Consider the following 20,084-nt stretch of genomic DNA (forward strand, 5'->3'; position numbering starts at 1 on the left):
TATACCTTAAGGAGGTATACAAAGTGTGCGTGTGTGGGGGGGATGAAGCAAAGAGTATTTGAATTATTGAAAATTATTTGGAAAGAAAAATAGTCATATGTATACTATATCGGCTTTTCAACACATTAAATAGAGACCCTTCCCAATGACTTACCATGTTATATTTTTATTTTCTTTAATTCTTTCCATTTAAAGTCTATCTCATGTGTTTATATTTTTGTCATTGTTGTTTACTTGTTTCTTTCAGTTTTACCTTACAGAATTTCTAAAACATATTGTTCTAGACACAATTTTTACACTTTTTCGTTCTTTAAGTAATTTGATATAACCCAAATAAAATAGGAAATATTTAATAAATTGGCCTAGGAATCAACCATTACTACAAAGTGTCCATTTGAGAAAAATATTTTCTGTGAAATTGCCAAAATTTGTTACTTGTATGAGAAAGAACTTTCATATAAAACTAAATTTTCTTCCTTGGTAGAATTTGATTTTGTTTCTTAAAAAGCTTTCAGAGGAGACCATTTTGATGAGGATTATTTACTCTTCCTTGCTATGATGACTCATAATTAGGTTTCCTGTAGGGTTATTATGTATTTCAAAAATAAAATTATGTGCATAACAGTCATTTAAATTACCATATTTTAAAAGACAGAGTAAAGTATTTTGGTGAGAGAAGGTCCCGGAAATACAGAAAAATCCCTAATATGTTATCAACTCAAATTGTTCTAGGAAAGTATCTGTGCACTTCAGTCTAATCATGATTGAAAGAGGTAATCAGTCATAAAATTAGCAATTGAGTAATGGTCCATTAAAGATTAAAAAGTAGAGTACCCAGAAGCATTTCAGCTGGTCCCTCAGTCCAACATGTTAGAGAGGCAGAATTAGGAAGGAGCTTTAAAGGAAAGGAGTAGCATAAAGATGCAGTGACTGTTTGTTTCCTGAAAGGACTTTCCCAAATAGTGACCCTGCTACAAAGTGAGTCTTCTCCTAATTAACATACAACATTCTGAACTGGCTTCTTTCTCTCACACATAGGGTTGGAACTTCACAAAATTATTATCCCAAAAGTATGGAGACAGCTTCCCCAAGAGAGTGTGACACCTAAGCGAAGAGACAGATGCTAAGTGCAGATCAGTCAAGAAAAGCCTCACGACCACAGTGACTAGCAGCCACATGGCAGGAAGATGTTCACATAGAAAAGCCATGGTGGAGCAACAGCAGCAGAGCATGGAGGGGACAAAGTGCAGGACAAAATAAGGGGAGACCAAGTGTAAAGAAAACGTTCAAGAGAAAAAGGAAACAGAAAAAGCTTTGGAAAGCTAAAAGAACTAATAGTAATAAAAATAACAAAGATTTGAATTTGTAAAGAGAACCTTAACTATAACATGAATAACAATACAAACAGAAAGGCAATAAAGTTAGTTGCCCAAACCTTACAATTTTGCCACATCCATGTACTGCTTATATAATTAATGATTTTCTTTAAATAGACTTACTTTTATTTTAACTTAAATGATTTCTTTAAACTTGCCCTAAGCAAAAATATCTGTAAAATCATTGCTTTTATGTATTAGTTATATTTTTCCATAATGCCTGAAAATAAATATGTACCTATTGAAATTTAAGAAATGCTTATATATTTAACACCTAAAAGCTTGTGTACCTCCAAGTATAAACATTCTGCAGTTTAAGAAAGACTTCTGTAAAAGACAGTATCTTGACTGAACAAAGGAAACTTGGAACATATGGAAAACAGAAAGGAGATCAAGATACAGGGATTTATTTTCAAGTCCTATTCACTCATTCATCATTTACTAATTCATATTTCAGTCATTCAGCAAACAATTGTGTGTCAAGTATGCGCCCACGTGGTATTTGTACTACTTCTAACATTTATCAAATGTTTCCTAGGTGCCAGGCACTATATAAGAAGTCCTTTGTATTATTTTATGTAATACTCAAAATAATCCAACCACATATGTAGATAAGAACATTGATGTGCAGAGAATTTAAATAATTTGCACATCAGCTAGCAAGGATTTGAACAGAGGTAATTTGACTCTAGAAACTTCTTTACAAATGTAATTAAGATATTCTTTTTCTTTTTATCACACTGCCCATGTGCAAAACACAGAAACATAAACATAAGAGGTAATAATGTCATAAATTATATAAGAAAGATCTGTCCATGGGACACGGGGTCTGGAAGAGGACAGGAATTAAGGCTTCACAGAAGAGATTCTATTTAATTTGAGTCTTCAAGGATGAGTCAGAATTCACCAGGAGAAAAAGAGAGAGAGGATATTGTAAATGGAAGAAACAGCATGTGCTTAAGAGTAGAAGGCTGAATTAGCATGTTTTTGAATAATGCCAGTTACCTTTTTTAGGGAACCAAGAAGTGATGAGAGATGAAGGAAGAAGAGTAGAAAAGGACCTAATGGGACTTCCCTGGTGGTCCAGTTGTTAAGAATCCATGCTTCCGCTGCGGAGGGCATGGGTTCAATCCCTGGTCAGGGAACTAGGATCCCACATGCCATGCAGTGCGGCCAAAAAAAAAAAAAAAAAAACAGGACCTGATATGATGCTATATTAAGGAAAGTGAACCATAGACAAATGAAAGATTGTAGACAAGGGGTGGGATAGGGAGGGTGGGAGGGAGACGCAAGAGGGAGGGGATATGGGGATATATGCATACGTATAGCTGATTCACTTTGTGATACAGCAGAAACTAACACACCGTTGTAAAGCAATTATACTCCAATAAAGATGTTAAAAAAAATTGTAGACAAAGACTACATAAACATATATAGACAAATAATACAATTTTCATTTAAATGAAAGTTACAGGTACAATGAACTAGAAGCAGAGTACCTGGAGTTGATGAGATCAATTAGGAGACTGTCACAATTATCTCGGAAGGTATAATCAGATTCTGATATATGGTGGTAACAGGAAATGGCTAAATATGGAGATATTTAGGAGACAGACTCAAAAGCATTTATTGATTACATGCAATGAGTGAACAAGATGAAGGAGTCTAAATTGGTCATTGGGCCCCTGGCATGTACAACATTATGGAAGATAATTCCATTCACCAAAATAGGAAACACAAAACAGGAAGGAATTTTATGTGGAAAGATAATGAGATTCAGTGTTGAGGCTAAAAGGTCTGTGAAATATCACAAGAAACAACAGAAAATAGAATCTGGAGCTCTTAGTTATATTACGTGTCATTTTCAACATAGGCTGATGTTAAGGCTTCAATATAAGTGAAAGATTAAGGTGAATACTTAGAGAAGAAAATAAAAGAGGTTTAAGATGTAACCTTTGAAAAAATATTTTAATTTAATACAATTTAAGTAGGTACTGACCGTTATGCATTATAACACAACAATGGGGCAAGGCTGGGATGGACTATTTCTGTTTGGGTCTTCCTCTCTCCTAACTGTGTGTGAATTCAGATGATTGTAGCTGGTAAAATAAATAAATACCTAAATTTTAGTAGCTTAACACAGAAGTTTATTTTTCACTTGACCAAAATGGCCTTCATCTTGACTAAACTCTAGACAGCCTTCTTCAAGACTCTCAACTCGTCACCCAACTTCCTCCATCACTTTACCACTAGCTCATCTCAGCCCTTAAAAACCTTCCCTCAGTGCATTTGAATTCAATCACTCCTCCTTATTGCAATAGTCTTTAATAAAGTCTTCCTTGCCTGTTTAACTCTGGTGAAATTTTTCTTCAATACACTCATGTAACAGTACAATGAAGTGTGCCTATCAGCAAAACAGCCATCTTCCTTCTAGTCTCTTAACACCCAGGATGACAAAGCCTCAGCCATTTTCAGCAGGTGATTTTCTAGATTGCCATGGGAGTCATTTCCATTTTAGCTGGCAGGAAAGGAAACAGAGCATAGAGGACCACTCTGTGTATGCTTTTTATGGACCAAAGCTTGGACATTATTTACATTACTTCCACTTACTCACTTGGCCGTACCTAACTTCAAAGGAGGCTGTGAAATGAAGTCGCTCAGCTGGGTAGCTATTTCCTACCTACAACTCTGTATACTGAATGGGGTAACAGCTTAAAGGTAAACAGCTGGCCATTTCTGCTATACCAACTAAGACAGTCATAATGCTTTCCAGTTTAGAGTATGCTTTTATATACATTTCTTAACTTAATTACTTTAATAAGCTTGTAGCATAAAAATGCTTGTTTCTTACGCCAGTTTTGCAGGTAAGGAAAAAAATCATCAAATGTATGACTTGATGAGAAACACAGATCTGGGTAGTAGCAGAGGTGAGATTCAAATTCAAATCTTCAAATTCCAAGTTAGAAACTACTTCCATGATAGATGTATTGGATTAATTTTCCAAGAGAGATATTTATTTAAGCATATCTATTCTCCTTAAAATAGGTTTAATGAAGACAGAAATGGATAGTTAGGAAGATAGAATATTCAACCCAAAGTTTTTAATGTAAATTTGAGATTCTAACCATACAATTTTAAGTGCTTCCCTGACATTAATTTATTTATTATTCATGTATTTATTAATTCAAAAAATTATTTAGCTTTTGATGTATATAAGATACTATGCCAGGTGATGAAATTTTTAAAAAAAATCTATATGACACTATATTTGTCCTCAGGAGACACACAGTTTCTACAAGGAAGACAGACAGCTAACATGAAGAATAAATATATGCTTGAGCCAGATAGGCTGGAAATGTAGGGGAGAGACAGGTGACATCCCAAGGGCATTAAGAAAGAGTTCTTGAAGGAGATTTTGTCAGAGGTGAGTTTGATTAAAAAAAAAAAAAAAGAATAGAAGATAGGGATAGAGGGACAGAAAGAGCAGAGAAAGAATAAAGTGAGAAATACCGAAACCAAGCAGTACACTGTGGCGCCCTCCCGGGTACAAAAGCTTCTTCATACACCCAATTCCTTGTTTGTAGGAAAATAGCTTCAGCCTCCTAGACTTTCCCTGAGTTCCAAAGGGCAGATTCAAAGAGTTATTATTCTGGGAAGTGAGGAGATGGAGACACAAGGGAAAAGCAGTCAAGAAACAATAGTGCAGCAATAAAGCATGGTCCTGGTTCCTCCCCAAGTGGTATACATAACAATACATCTTTGAGTTCTTCTACAGGAACTAAGGCCCCCTCCCAGGTGGAGGATGGTAACCAGGCTGAGCACAAGATTCCTGGAATACCATCCTGTTACCTCACCACCAACCAATCAGAAGAAAGTCACACACCCTGCAGCTCTCACTCCAAATTTTGCCTTTAAAAACTCTTCCCTGAAAACCATCAGGTAGTTGGGGGTCTTTTGAGCATGAGCTGCCCATTCTCCTTGCTTGGCCTTACAATAAACCTTTCTCTGTTCCAAACTCTGACTTTTCTATTTGTTTGGCCTCGCTCTGCATCGGGCACACAAACTTAGGTTTGACAACAATACTAATGTATGAGGGAAAGTCAAGTAGTTTTTTGTTTCTGAAGCTTATAGTTAGTGGAAAATGAGGAGAGGAACTTTTGGTTTCATGCAGTGGTTACTTTCAAACATTTGTAGATACCTAGAAGTGAGTTTAGATTAAAAACTTGTTAAAATGCAGATTCCCAGAATGCACTTCTAGTAATTATAAGGTAGGACCCAGAGGGCATTGTTAACAAAACCCTCACTCCACTCCAATCCCTCAGGTCATTTTATAGCTCTTGGCCCACAGACCAAGCTGACAAAATCTAAGAGGATATGGCTAGTCTGTAGCTCCAAGATGCTGCTGGATAATCACTCAGGTTCCTGGGATAAAGAGGTAATTTCCATCTGTTAGTGAAATACAGATTGTTGCCTCTAACTTCTCCCCATTTTAAATAATGAAAACAAAGCATAAATGGTAAAGTAGAAATAGTTCATTTATCCTGTTTCATTTTTCTAAGGCCTGAAGAAAGTCTGTTATAAATAATTTTCACTGGAGTGATGACTCATTTCTGTGTTACTTTGAGTAGAATTGAAATCATGCACCTCAGATTGGGACTTGAACCCACATGCCGGGACTCAAACCCAGCCAAAACCCTGATTGGGACTTGAACCCACGTAGCTGGGACTTGAACCCGGCCAAAACCCACAGTCTTCCAACTGAGATCACACACTTGGTTTCAGGACTTAATGAAGCTCAGGTTCTTGATGTCTCATCATAGAAAGAATTCAGTGAGAGACAAAGTGATAGGTAAGAAATGGATTTATTTAGAGAGAAACACACTCCACAGACAGAGTGTGGGCCATCTCAGAAGGTGAGAAAGGCACCAGGGTATGGGGTTGTCAGTTTTTATAGGGGTGGGTAATTTCATAAGCTAATGAGTGGGAGGAGTATTCCAGCTATTTCAGGAAGGGGTGGGGATTTCCAGGAATTGGGCCACCGCCCACTTTTTGATCCTTATGGTTGGCCTTGGAACTGTCATGGTGCCTGTGGGTGTGTCATTTAGCTTGCTGATTTGTTACAGTGAGTGTATACTGAGGCTCAAGGTCTAGTGGAAGTTGACTTGTCAGCCATCTTGTACCCATTTGGTCCTAATCAGTTTATGTCATGTCCTCGGGCTATGTCATTCTTTCAAAGGTTGTGCCCTGCCCCCTTCCCTCCTGCTTCAGAATGGACAAATTCAAAATACCCAGTATGCTTTAAGATCTGTATGAAGAGTCAGAAGTGTTTCAGACTGTATTCAGCTAAAATTCTTTTGAATAAAAATGCTTCAGAATTTTGGTGCTCTTTCATCTGAGAAGTGGCACTTAGGTGCTCAGAAGGGAATTGAGGACTGGAAGAACAGCTAGGTTTTGATCTTGGGGATTATAAACAATGAGGGTTCCATTTCTTTCCTTTTTTTTTTTTTTTTTTTTTTAAATTTTTATACTTGCTTTATGGTTGGTTATAGGTGTGGTAAGTAATAACCTGCTCTGCCTAACCTCAACACAGTGGATGATGTTTCAAAGAAAATTATGGGAAACAAGTTGCATCTCTATCTTGGATAAAAAGAGAAAGTCAGAAACATAGGAATTAAAGTGCCAGGAATGCAGACAAGCAATCACAGCTCTGAACCTCTTTCCATTTCTATAACCCCTTCTACCCTTCCCCTACCCAGCTCCACAGAAATTAGGAGCAAAACCCTGCAGATTGCTATTAAATTAGTTTTCCCTATGGTAGTCCTCTAGGAATTTACTACTACCTTAATATGTAACTAAAAGAGGAGTCTATTATTAGATATGAATAGGTATATGTGTGTGAACACACATTCTCTCTATGAGAACCACAATATATTCTGATCTATGCATCAGACTGTTACTGTAATTGCTCCCTCAAACAAACTCCCTCCAGAGAGTGCGACATCTGTGAATGAGAAGGATTTCCTTCCCTTTGAGGCTGAGATTCAAGAGAAAATCCCTTATCCTCAAAGGGGAAGTTCATTGGCATGCAAGTCCAGCCTTGCTGTCAAACAGTTCTCCAGGGACCCTAGTCCCATCCTATTGACTCAAGGAATTCTCTAAGATATCCCATTGCAGTAGAAAGGAACTTAAGCCATAGTTATGCAGGGAGTTCTCTACTGAGGGATAGGAAGTTCTTGCTTGAGTAGGCATTTTATGGAATATTCTGAAATCGGTGGAATGAAAACAGAAATTGGTTTCTTTCTTTCTTTCTTTCTTTTTCTTTCTCTCTCTCTCTCTTTCCTCCCTCCCTGCCCCCTCCCTCCCTCCCTTCCTTCCTTTCCTTCTAAATTACTGCCTTCAAACATGCACTGACAAATCTCCCTCTCCTTAAAGAAGTGTTGGGCACATCCTCTAAAATTCTCATCACTTACAGTATTAAAAAACTTGGTCCAATCCAATTTAAAATTCTGTCTTATTTCCTCCACCTACCCACCCAAGGTGCATCTTTGAGCACCTTGGAGGATGGGGAGGAGGGTGCTGATGGAGGACCAGCACTTGGTGATTCATTCCTCCATTCGCTTCAGCAGTTGGAGCAGAGAAGATGCTGTATCCTTTCTCAGCACATCCCCTTCCTCTTCCCTTTAGGTCCTTTTTCCTGTGGTGTGTTAGGGCTAAAATGAGGAAAAGTTGCTGTCATAGTCCTTTCCTGACTGTTGCTGTTTCCTCACTAACTCTAACTGGTCCCTGAGATTTTCTATTTGTCAGATATGGAAAATGTTTTGTTTTTTCCATAAGGATAATAAATGAGTTCTTTGTAAAGGCCAAGAATTAGAAGGGTGGCTTCTCACTTCTATCAGGAAATTTCCTGACAGAAGAGAAGATCAACCTTTTCCAGTTACCTCCCTGTTTTCACCCCTGACAGTACATCTTATGGTCTCTGGTTGTTGAGTTTCTTTTACCTAGTGGCCAAGCCAGGGTACCTTCTTTGGTATTCATTTGATGCAGAGGAAGCTCACATCATTGACTTGCCAAATGATTTCAACTAGCCAGCTTTCACTCTTTTTAATCTGCCAGTTTTTACCAATTTTCTTTCTCTTGTTCATTTAGCATAGAAGGCAGATCAGCAAGTACACTGTATAATCAGATATCCACCTGGCGATTCTAGTTCCTCTTTTTCACAGGAAACTGCATTCCCTTATGAGGGATTCTTTTGGAGTCCTTCCCCTTAACTTGGCTTGAAGAGAAGGAGACTAGCATCCTCCTTCTTATGGGGAGATAAAGGAAAAGCTGAACAACTTTTGACTCCAACAGTTTAGGTAGGTATTTAGGTAGGTAGGTAGGTAGATAGATATAGATCTCGATTTCCCTCTTTTCTTTTGCTGCTTATATAAACTGGGAGTGGGATAGCTGAGGTTATGATTGGGAGAAATGAGTCAGTTAGAACCCACTTAATAAGCCACAAAGGAGGTATCTGAACCTCAGTTTTTTATGGACAGGGATACTGCAACATTTTCCTCCTTAGCTGGTAGCCTATAAGTTGTCATTCCCAAAGTAACAGGAAATTTTGCCTGTATACCTTGTTAGTCATGCATTTTGCTTTCACTGTTTTTCTTCTCAGGGAGGCTACAATGATAACAATATTAGAAATTATTATGAATCTTCACAAGGAAGGAACAACTTTCTTTCAGTTAGTCTTAACTCAGCGTCTTAATTAAATCAACCACTTTGAGCCAATAGCATTCATCCGAGTCTTCCAATGTATTTTATTAAATATAATCCTCTTTATCTACAAAGCAGTTCACTGAATGTATTACATCCTAATTATATTCAAGAACATGACCATGTAATCCAGAAGGCCAATATTCTATTTCCATTTTTGTTGAGGGGATTGCTTTAGATCAAAGAGGGCATTGCTAGCTACAGTGAAAATGGCATGGGAGACAAAGAGCCAGGTAAAAAGGAGGAGAGAAGCAGATAGTATATATGTATCAGGGCCTTCTGAGTCCCATAAGAGAAATAACTATGAAGAAACTAAGTGCTGGGCACGGGTAAACTGAATAACAAACCGTTTCTATAGAACTGAATAGGAGCAAGGTCAGAAGCAATGAGACCAGTTAAAAGACTGTTGCAGTAATCTAGGCCAGAGATGATGGTTGCTGGGACCAGGATGTCAGCAGTTAAGGAAGTAAGAAGTAGATGGGTTTTGAATATAGGAATTCAAGATAGAGCTAACAGATTTTTCTGATGGATTGCGTATGGTTGTGATAGAAAGAAAGGAGGAATTACTCCCAAGAGTTTTCGCCTGAATTATTGGAAGAATGGAGTGCTACTGATGATGATGGAGAAAGTCTGTGACAGTATCAGGTTTGGAGTGACCGGGGGAATCTGATCAGTTTTGGACAGGCTAAGTTTGAGATGCCTATTAAACATCTAAGTGGAGATATTGAGGAGGAAGTTGAATAGATGAGTCTGGACTTCAGGACAGAGAATTAGAAGAATGTAAATTTGAGAGCCATCAACACATAGGTGTTATTTAAAGCTGGAGACTGGATGAAAAGTATGAATAGAGTGAGTGGAAATAGGAGAAAATATTCAAGATCTAGCTCTGGAACACATACAAACAGAGATCACAGAAATGAAGAGAAACCAGGAAAAGAGACTAAAATGATCCTGAGTAGTATATTTATTAAAATGAAATTTAATAAAATATACAATTTTTAGATTCGTCCAACATTTTTCATGAACAGTTAAATAATTTTATAACATTATTAAGGAACATTTGATTTTAAAATGTAAATGGCATGTATTTCAGATTTTATAAAGAAATAATGAATACATTTTAACCCAACTCTAATTTTTGGTCTGCAAATAAATCCTTCTCATCCTTCAGTCTACATGAGTATAATTAGGTAGCATTTTCTTTATAATGACATTCACCAATGAATAATAAATCCTCATATCCAGGAACAGTTTCCTTATATGATTGCAACAGAGACAGAAAATAATTTATGTCCAATTGTCCTGCTTTTTAAAACAGAAAACTCTAGATGACAGTGCTCACTGCTTGTGAGATAGCCTGTTTTATTCAGCCCATGTAATTTATTTCTGTTACCGTCTTGCTCTTGTAAGCATTTGAGGTTATGACATTGGGCATTTGGATCTATTAGTGGACTCAGATCCATCAAAACCTCCATCTTATGGCAGTTGGCTTCACCAAACTAGAGGATATTAAGTATCCAGATGAATTTGAGCTGAGTGCAAGTGTGGGAACAATATGTTCTGGATATGCAGTAAACCCATAGCTATATTTAAAAACAAGATAGCTAGGAAAAGGTACAAACAAAAGCTAGGAGGACCAAGAGCACTTATAAAAAGTTCATGACAGAGCAGACTTAAAGCCAATTTACCATATAACCATAGACTCGTTCCCCACTACAAAGGGTCTCGTGCATCTGATAAAATGAATCAAAACTGAGAAAAATAAGTTAATGATGGCTGTACTTAAGAAAGAAGGCCTCAGACAAAATAGACTTTAAAACTATAAATGGTAAAAAGAGACAATGAAGACAGAAGGCCAAATAATGATGCTCAGATCACTTGAGGTATGGACAATAAGGCAGATATGTCTCAGTCCTTTGGAGCTGGCCCTTGGACAGGAAGAAAATAGGTGGGCAGAGACCAGTTGGTTTCCTAAAGCACTAAGGAAACCTCTCTGAGTGGGTCAAATATTATACCTTAAATGTTGCCTTCTATGTAGCAGTATTAGTCACAAGGAATATTCCAGTGACTAGAAATCCTATGGGATTTTACTGTGTGAGAAAAAGATTCCAGGATTTGTGGGTAAGGGCTGACTCTAGTTTGCATTGCTTGGTGCAGTAAAGAAAATCTAGTAGCCCACTAGTCCTTTGAGAAAAATGAGTAAAAGCACCATCTTACCTGTGTTTCAGGAGATACACACACACACACACACACACACACACACACACACAGGTGAAGGGAGAAATAAATCCAAATGTACTTAAGGTTGCCCCTTCCCTCCCTATTCCAAATTTCCTAGAACCAAGGCTGATAGAAGCAACTTTGAAGGATACACGTGGGTGAGCCTGGCAATGCCCTCAGAGGTCCCTGAAAGGAATTCTGATCACATAAAAAGAAAGAAAATGAGTGAAGAAAGAAGGAATTCCAAGGGGAAAGATTCTTATAAGAAAATTGCACTTCCCGAGGGCTGAATTTACGGAGGACGCTCACAAGGTGCCCAATAGCTTCACAGCTTGGGCTGTGTGAAGAATAAATGAATGTGAGGGGACTACAGCAGAAGAGAAGGAGAGTGTTTATGCAGTTGCTATGAGTGGGAAGCTTTGGTGGAGAAAGAGGAAGAAGATTTTTAGGACGATTTCTAGGTAGAAAATCATGAAAATCCCTGTGTCAGCCCATTAAAGGAGACCTATGATAACCATTCACACTATTCTTCATGGTTTTAGGATGTGTCTTTGAAGTCACCATGCAGGGACTGGCCCTAGATAGAGCCAGTTATATTCAGGCTACTGTCTAGGTGTGGGTGAAAGAGTCATTGATTGTTACTAAATTGAGTTAGGCAGACAGTTTGTGGAATTCAAAGTGAATGGTTTCAATGCTAATTATAAAAATTAATGTACTTTGTTTTCAATTAGCAAAACTGAAAGATCACAAGACTTTATAAAGCATCAAATCTTTCTTCCTCATGAGGAAATTCGATCACCCCATTCTAAAGAAAAAGGTTCAAATTTTCACAAAGATAGCCTAAATCTATCCTTAGCTAATGTATCAGTGTTGAACTTCAGGTCAATGAATAAAATGTATAACCCAATTCTGTTAACAATTGTATTTAAGCTATCCGAAATAAATCTAAGTTCAGCTATGGGATCACAGAACTGCAACATATGTGATTTCATTTCTCCCTTTTGGTTTGAAGAATCCTTATTCAAGGCCTATGGCAGACAAAAAGTTTCTTTTCACTTTTCTCAAAGATTTTCCACAGTATTAGGGTTGAAGACTGGTTGATGTGGGCGGATCACTAATTTGCCAATATGCCTGAACTTCTACACTGCTGTGACAGAGAGGAGTTGTGGGGAGAAGGCAGTCTTTAATTGAGTTGAAGCCCTGGGTTTTCTTATCAAAACATTTTATAGTGACTTCCTTTGCTCTATAAATTCTGATTAAAACAAATTCTTTCTGTTTTCTAATTTTAACACACAGCAATCCATGCACATTAGCAATTTTTAACAATACATTTGATTTTGGAGTTTTTTGTGTGAAGAAAATAAAAGTAGAAAGTTATTTGTATTAATCATAATACATAAACATGTACATATTTCACTATATAAAGTGTTTAATATGATGATAATAAAAAAGTTTTAGCTAAAATATTAAGCATATATTGGAAGCTGTGAGAGAGCCCCCAAAGAAAAACTATAATAAATAATAAGCAAAACTTTTCTGTCAAAATATGGAAGGTCTAAAGAACAAAGACTATAGGCAGAGAGAGCTTCCAGACATAATTCTTTGTGTAAGTGGGAGTGGCTATGTGGCAGCTTGGGGAATGGGGGAGGAAGTGGTGTGATTAAAAAAAAAAAAAGAAGGAAAAAAAAAAAAAAAACTTAGGAAAAGAAAAACATAAGCTTTCCTCAGCTAGTCTCAGGCTCTTCTTATTAGTACCTAAGTAGAATTCAGGCAAAACTAAAGGAAATCTTTACAAACCTTAATTAGAGTCTTAGAAATGAAACCCACCAGAGTTAGTTATACAGGAGCTGAAATCAGTCTGCTTTATTGGGTGGAACCTGGCTCAAAACACAGCCTGGGATGTGGCAGGTAATCTGGCAAGTGCCACTGTATGATCGCTTCCAGCCCACTACCATTCTGCCTTCCCTGGCTCCAGCCTTATCCTTGGTGATGTTCCTACCTTGTGTTGGATCCAGAAATTGGCAGGTGAGCCAGCCAACTGCATGTAAATCCACTCACATATGAAGAAAAAAATATTCTTCTCCTTTGGGAACTTTCTAAAGTTCTCTTTAGGATGTCTGAAGGGCCTATTGGCCTGTGCCAACTTAGTTCTGAATATTTTGTTTCACTTATTTTTAAAAGTTAAATACCATTCATTTTCATGGTGAAAAATCTCACTGAAATTGCTCTCTCAAATAAAGCAGCAATTCATCAAATGATTCGTTGATGTCAACCTCATTATTTTTACCACCCCATGCAGCTAGGCACCAAGCAGCTCCTAAACCAACACCCAAGTTAGGCAAGCGAGAATCCAAGGAGATTCAATTATCTGGAGGTAGTCTCTGCCTGTCTACTGAAACTGTAAACAACTCCCAGTGCAGGGGAGGGAGAGGCTCAGGTCATGTCACTTCCAAACTAAGGTGGCTTCCTGTTGCCACAGGATAATTTTTAATCTGCTTAGCACTCTTTACAAAGCATTTCATTCTTCAGAGGTCTCTATATTCATCAAACCCTGTCCCTCTATCTTTCACTCCAGTCACATTGAACCAGGGCTATGCCTTCTGCCTAAAACAAACTTTTATCTCCTACTTTTCCTTCCAATACTAATGTAGGCTTTCCTGACTGATTCCCCAAGTCTAGGTCAGGAACTGTGGTTCAAAGAATGAATGAGCTGCAGGGCAAAGTATGATGGAAAAAATTGAACACTACTTTCAATTTTCTCTTTTTATTTTAGTCCTGTATTGTGCAACTCCATTATGTTTTTTAAACATAATAGCATAGTCATAGCCATTGTCAAGGGAACTCCTACTAAGCCCATAATATTTGAGGTTTGGAAAAGAACAGTGAAGTCATCTAGTTCAGCCCCCTGATGTTACAAATGAGAAGGTGATTAGAAGAGGAGGGAGATGCTAATTGAAGAGGCTAAGAGGAAAACTTAATTGCATGGTCTGGATTACTTCATCATGAGATATTATGAAAATGTTCAATTCAATGAAACTCAACATTTATAAGTAATAGCTGTATTATTCAATTAAGTCTGTTATATATTAAATATTCTCAATTTACCAGCTAGAAATTGAGAAAACAAAGGTTTTGGAAAGTATATATTAAATATTCTCAATTTACCAGCTAGAAATTGAGAAAACAAAGTTCCAGTGTCAGTTTGGGCACAGCTAACAAGAATAATTGGGAAAGCAAGAAAAAGAAGAAAACACTTAAAATTGTCACCTAATCACTACATGGTGATCTACTAAAGGGTGTTTAATGGCTCTAGTTCATCTGTCTTAGTAAAAGTCCTTTTATATATTTTTTAATAAAATGTATGTGTAACCTTAGAGTAGGAGAAAAATAGAATTCAGAATGTTACTTCCTACTGTGACAATTCTAAATAACCCCCCCAACACTCTTAAAGATTCTATATTGAAACGCTATATACTTGATATATTTTATCTTTAAGATGATCATCCTTCCTTCTTACCAATATAATTTGTGACTTTATGCGACTATGTATATTCAAAGATATATAGGTACTTCCAAACATTGTGTATGTATATATAGATATATAAAACACACATATATTTTGTCCTGAACTTTCTTGACTGCATTTTATTGGGCAAATCAAAATTGAAAAAAAAAATGTTTAGTAAACTATGCCTACAAAAATTATACATTTTAAATAATGGGTGCTTTAGCATAAATTTATTTTTTATGATTAATAATATTTAATGCTTTTTAAAAAATAAATTCAATTTATACCATGAATAGTTAAAAGACCAAGAAAAATATGACTGGAAACTATAAAGTGTACTCAGCTGTAACTATGAAATATATTAAAGGTACTCTACACATGCAACCAATATCTACTGTTTATTAATGTGTATCTTTTAATAAGAGCTCCTTTTAAAGGGAGCTTCTAAAAGATTTCTAAAAATTAAAATAATAAAAATTAAAAAATAAATATTAAAAGTATAATTTAACTACATACTATATGTCTAAAGTATAATGCTAAATGATATTTAAAGATTACAAGAGTCCTGGTAGAACAATCAATTTCCTGTTACGGTTTCTAGTGCACAGTTATAACGGAATTGTATTTTTCACTGACCATTGTGCTTACCTCCACATCTTGGAATTGGTCCACTCCACATCACTTTTCCATCCATAAGAATACACGTAATTGTTTCTGTTCCCTGGGTTTTAATAAATCCTTCTTCGCAAATAACTGAAATCGAACTTCCTAACTGAAAGTTGTCCCCAAACCGCCTTGCATTGATTGGTATTCCAGGATCAGGACACTCATTATGTCCAAATGCTTGAGAACAGCAAAAAAAGAGAAAAACACACAAACTAGCAGTATGAGACAGACCCTTGTGTATTGCGGATGAGAAAAAATGATTTTTAAAATGGTTATGCTCATTTCTAGAAAAGCCTTTATTTGAAAAAAAAAAAAAAATAGAGAGGCTCTCCTCTGACCATATCTGTTTCTCTCTGATGTGTAATGGATGTGGTTGTTTTAAAATGTGAACTACACTCTACAATTACAAAATTTCAAAATAGAATTGTTTCTGCTTATTTCTTGAAATCATTTGCCTTATCTAAGCAAAAATATCCAGTATAAGCTGGACAGAATTCCAATTAATGTGAATACAGAGCAGGTTGATACAGAGCAGGTTGCCTATGTCCCTTTGAAAACTTTTCTTGTGATTCGTTGTTTGGAACGAAGAGATCATCTCACAGTGAGTATTAAAGTGAAATGTTTCAATCTAGTTATGAAAGTCTTACAATTTCTCTATAATTTTCCATATATCATTTACTCTCTGCCATCTAGGAAAAGGGAAAAGAGCTAATTCTTTTGCAAACACCATGTTCTAGGCACTGTGATAGGAGCTTTAGATATACTGTCACCTCACTTAACATTTAGAATAGCCTGATGAGCAAAGTATAGCCATTTACTGTAAAGAGTAATGTGAGATTCAGAAAAAGTTAAGTAGCTTGCCTCAGATCATAGAGACAGTATTGAAATGGATCCCCTGGTCTGGCTTTAAATTTTTTCTTCACAACATATATTTTTTAATATTTATTTATTTATTCATTTTTTATTTATTTATTTATTTTGGCTGCGCCTGGTCACGGGATCTTTGTTGCAGCATGTGGACTCTTAGTTGCAGCATGCATGTGGGATCTAGTCCCCCGACCAGGGATCGAACCCGGGCCCCCTGCATTGGGAGCGCAGGGTCTTACTCACTGGACCACCAGGGAAGTCCCTCTCCACAACATATTGTATCTTGGATTATTTGTCTCATGTCTCTCAAAAGAATGTGAGTTCTTTAGTTCAGGGTCACTATCTTATTTTACCTTGTATCTCCCAGGATGCATATTTAGCCCCATCCCAGCAAGTAGCAGAAGTGTAAGGACAATGTGCTTACTTAAATTTCTCATAGATTATAGATTGCATGAGCCCTATAAATTTGCATTATAAATGTTTAAATTAGTATAATATAAATGGAAGAATATTTAAAGTAGCAAAGTCTAAATATGTAAAACATATTTTAAGGGGTATTTACAATTTAATATTATATACATACTGCATGGGTACATGCAGTTATTTTAAATTTTTTCACTAAATCATCACTGTGATATTGTTCATAAATTATATAATTGTATTATCCAGTCTCCTCATTTTTAAGTTAAACAGTATAAAATAATATTAAGGTAAATTCTAAAATATATAAAATCTATTTTGTAGGTACACTTATTTCTAATTATTGTTTTCTGTTGTGCTTTTAAAAAGCTCAATATCGATTAAGCCTGGTTGCTCCTATATATAATGCCTGCTGGATAATTTTTCAGAAAAAAACATTCAATAGGAAGCACTGAATATAAGAATTTGAATATAATGGTTTAAATTATTTACTAGAGAAACAGAACAAGGAACAAGAGGCATATTTCCATAATACATTCAAAATACTATAAATATTAAAGTTAAAAATATTATGCATTTAAGGGAATTCCCTGGTGGTCCAGTGGTTAGGACTTGGTGGAGTCTGGGGTTCAATCCCTGGTTGCAGAACTAAGATCCCGCAAGCTGTGAGGCAAGAAAAGAAAAAAAAAAAAAAAAAAAAAAATATATATATATATATATATGCGTTTAAGACAACATAAAAACTGTAAATAGATCAATGTATATGTGTCTATATTTATACAAATATATGAAATATTTTAAAAGGGACTTACAGATAAAGCAACCATTTTATACAGCATGTCTCTCTGACACATGTCACAGCTAATTCAACTTTAATGATGTGCAATTACATGTTGACAACTTATTAGTGACAATATTCACTAAGAGTGTCACTTTGAAAAGACAATAACGGCATTTTGTTATTAACTGACAAAGCTCAGCACTGAACAGTTTGGGGCAAGGGTGAGGGTGAGGGTGAGGGGGGTGCAGTGCTTTTTTAAAGAGCAGGAAATTAAATCCTATTATAATGTGACACTTAAATAACTCATCAAGTTGGTCAGAATCTGACAGAGTGTGGTAGCTTTGAAGAAAACAATAAAAATCACTAGCATTCTACAGCTTCAGGTAAAACATGTGCACACGGAAGCATTAGTATGTAAGTTTGTTAACTTACTAAGGTATTTTCTCATTTATGTGATTCATCTTTTTGCTATATTTACATGTTATTTTCAGAAAAATAATATTCATCCTTTTGAAATACAAAAAATATGGGTGATAGACAATAGCTAAATAACCTCGAAGAATTCTTAAATCTAAAGCAATGTAATAAATTCAATAATAGAATAAGAATTGACAAGGGAATACTTCAGAAGACACCTAAACAACAACTCTTAATGTTTACTGAGTATTTATTAGGTATATATGCTGAATTATTTACATGCATCACCCTATTTGCTCTGATTAAATAAAATTCATATTTTATGGCAAGATGAAAATTTAAACATAAATTTTTTCTCTGCCCTCTTGGGCTTCTTCCTTCTTTAGTGTGTATTGTTCATCTGCATTAACCAGACCGCCTTAGTAGATAACATTCCTTCTTAATCTCATAAGGGATCACGATGACCCACTACTTGCTTTGGATGTGCAGATCTGGATTGTGTAAACTGTTAATAGGTCATTTGACTATAACCCTTTGTCTCAAAAACTTACATAACTGTGCTTTGACCTCTAACAGGTGGAACAGTCCTCAGAGCTTTCTGAAAGATTGTCTCCCAGGTTATAATCCACAGGTTGGCTTGGAAAAAAATGTTCATTTCTTTCTTAGATTGACCACTGATTATTTTTTTCATCGACAGCTCCTTACAAAAACCCAGTATGACTTTATGGATGAGAATACTGAGGTTCTGTTATTAAACCTAAAAGTGTAGCAAAGTCAAGATTTGAAGTTGCATAGTTTGACCTTAGAGCTGATATTCTTAATCACTAAGGTATTTTCCCCCCGTAGCATCTTTGCTAAGTCAGCTCAGTAACCTACTGCCCCAGAATTAGTGATTTCCTTCTCTGTGATACTTTGATAGTCTAGCTAATTTTGTCTTTGGAATTATAACTCTGTGTTGTCATTATTTGTTTAAAATCCTCTACTGGTTTATGAATATTTTGAAGGAAGGATCTATCCCCCTTTTATGTTTGCATACCAATAACAGAGCAAAATATGTTATGTACAGTAGGTTTGAGATTATGCTTATAAGATTTAATAGAATAAGCTAATACATTGGTTGATATAGTAATTATATTTGAAATATATCTCCTTAATATCAGGACTCTCACAAAGAGAAATGACACAGTAAGCAGTAAAAATATGGTTAGAAATCAAGGGCTAAAAGACTGTCCCTGATACAAATTATGTATATGACTTATTCAAGTTTCCTATCTGTGGAACAAGAGAGCTGTTTTGTATGATTCCTTTCTAGCTCTAATGTGTAGAAATATGTTATATGGAAAAATTAAACTTACTGTTATAAGTGATGTTAAAGCCACGTCCTGACATTGAGTGGTCAGCTTGAAATTCCAATCGTAGTATATGACTATTACTAGTAAGATGAGAAGGCACCTCAGCCCCAGTAAAGGTTCCAAGAATGGGGGAGTCTGGAGAGTCTCCATCTTTAACAGCAAGGAAGTCAAACTGGGATTCCAGATCAAAGTCATTGAAAGAAAGGTGTATCCGACTCCCCGGATCAGAGATTATTGTCCAGATGCAATTTAAATTATTTCCATACCCTTCTGGATAATCAGGAGAAAGGACTGTTCCCATTGGTGCAGTAAAGTTAGAGAGGCAAGGAACTGTTAAAATAGGAAGATTATAAACAATAAATTTTCAAATTTATTACCTCAAATAATTCAAATTACCTCATTTTGCCATAGCCAACAATTATAATAGTCAATTAGCAGTTTGAAAAAAATAATATTAAACAATATAATCTATCTTATAAAACAGAAAAAAACATGTTATTGTTTGCACATCATTAAGGAAGGCTACTAGTACTTTGAATTACTGTATGCTTAAATATGCACAAAAATATAATTGGAGTAATAACAGCAATTTATTTTGACATTTATCATGTCCATGTTAGAGTGCAGTGCAAAGTTTTAGTTTCTGTGCTTAAAAAAATATTGGAGAAGTATATAGACATTTCCAAAGAAAACAATAATGCTCACGAAATGACTGAAAA

The 20,084-nt window shown here is 35.9% G+C and overlaps 1 protein-coding gene and 1 long non-coding RNA gene across 3 annotated transcripts in view; one reads left to right on the top strand and one right to left on the bottom strand.

The window, feature by feature from the left end:
* The window catches only part of CSMD3 (CUB and Sushi multiple domains 3), a 1,197,521-nt gene that overhangs the window by 452,745 nt on the left and 724,692 nt on the right, over window positions 1-20,084 (bottom strand). For both annotated transcript variants that reach the window (XM_082433293.1, XM_082433292.1), the window contains 2 exons: window positions 19,369-19,695; window positions 15,511-15,705 (listed from right to left, as the gene is read on the bottom strand). In XM_082433293.1, coding sequence (XP_082289419.1) covers window positions 15,511-15,705; window positions 19,369-19,695 — 522 coding nt within the window. The remainder of the gene's footprint in view (window positions 1-15,510; window positions 15,706-19,368; window positions 19,696-20,084) is intronic.
* The window catches only part of LOC309646713, a 728,077-nt gene that overhangs the window by 194,469 nt on the left and 513,524 nt on the right, over window positions 1-20,084 (top strand). The window lies entirely within an intron of this gene.

The sequence above is a fragment of the Balaenoptera physalus genome, assembly GCF_965194825.1.
Source record: "Balaenoptera physalus genome assembly, chromosome: 17".
NCBI lineage: Eukaryota > Metazoa > Chordata > Mammalia > Artiodactyla > Balaenopteridae > Balaenoptera > Balaenoptera physalus.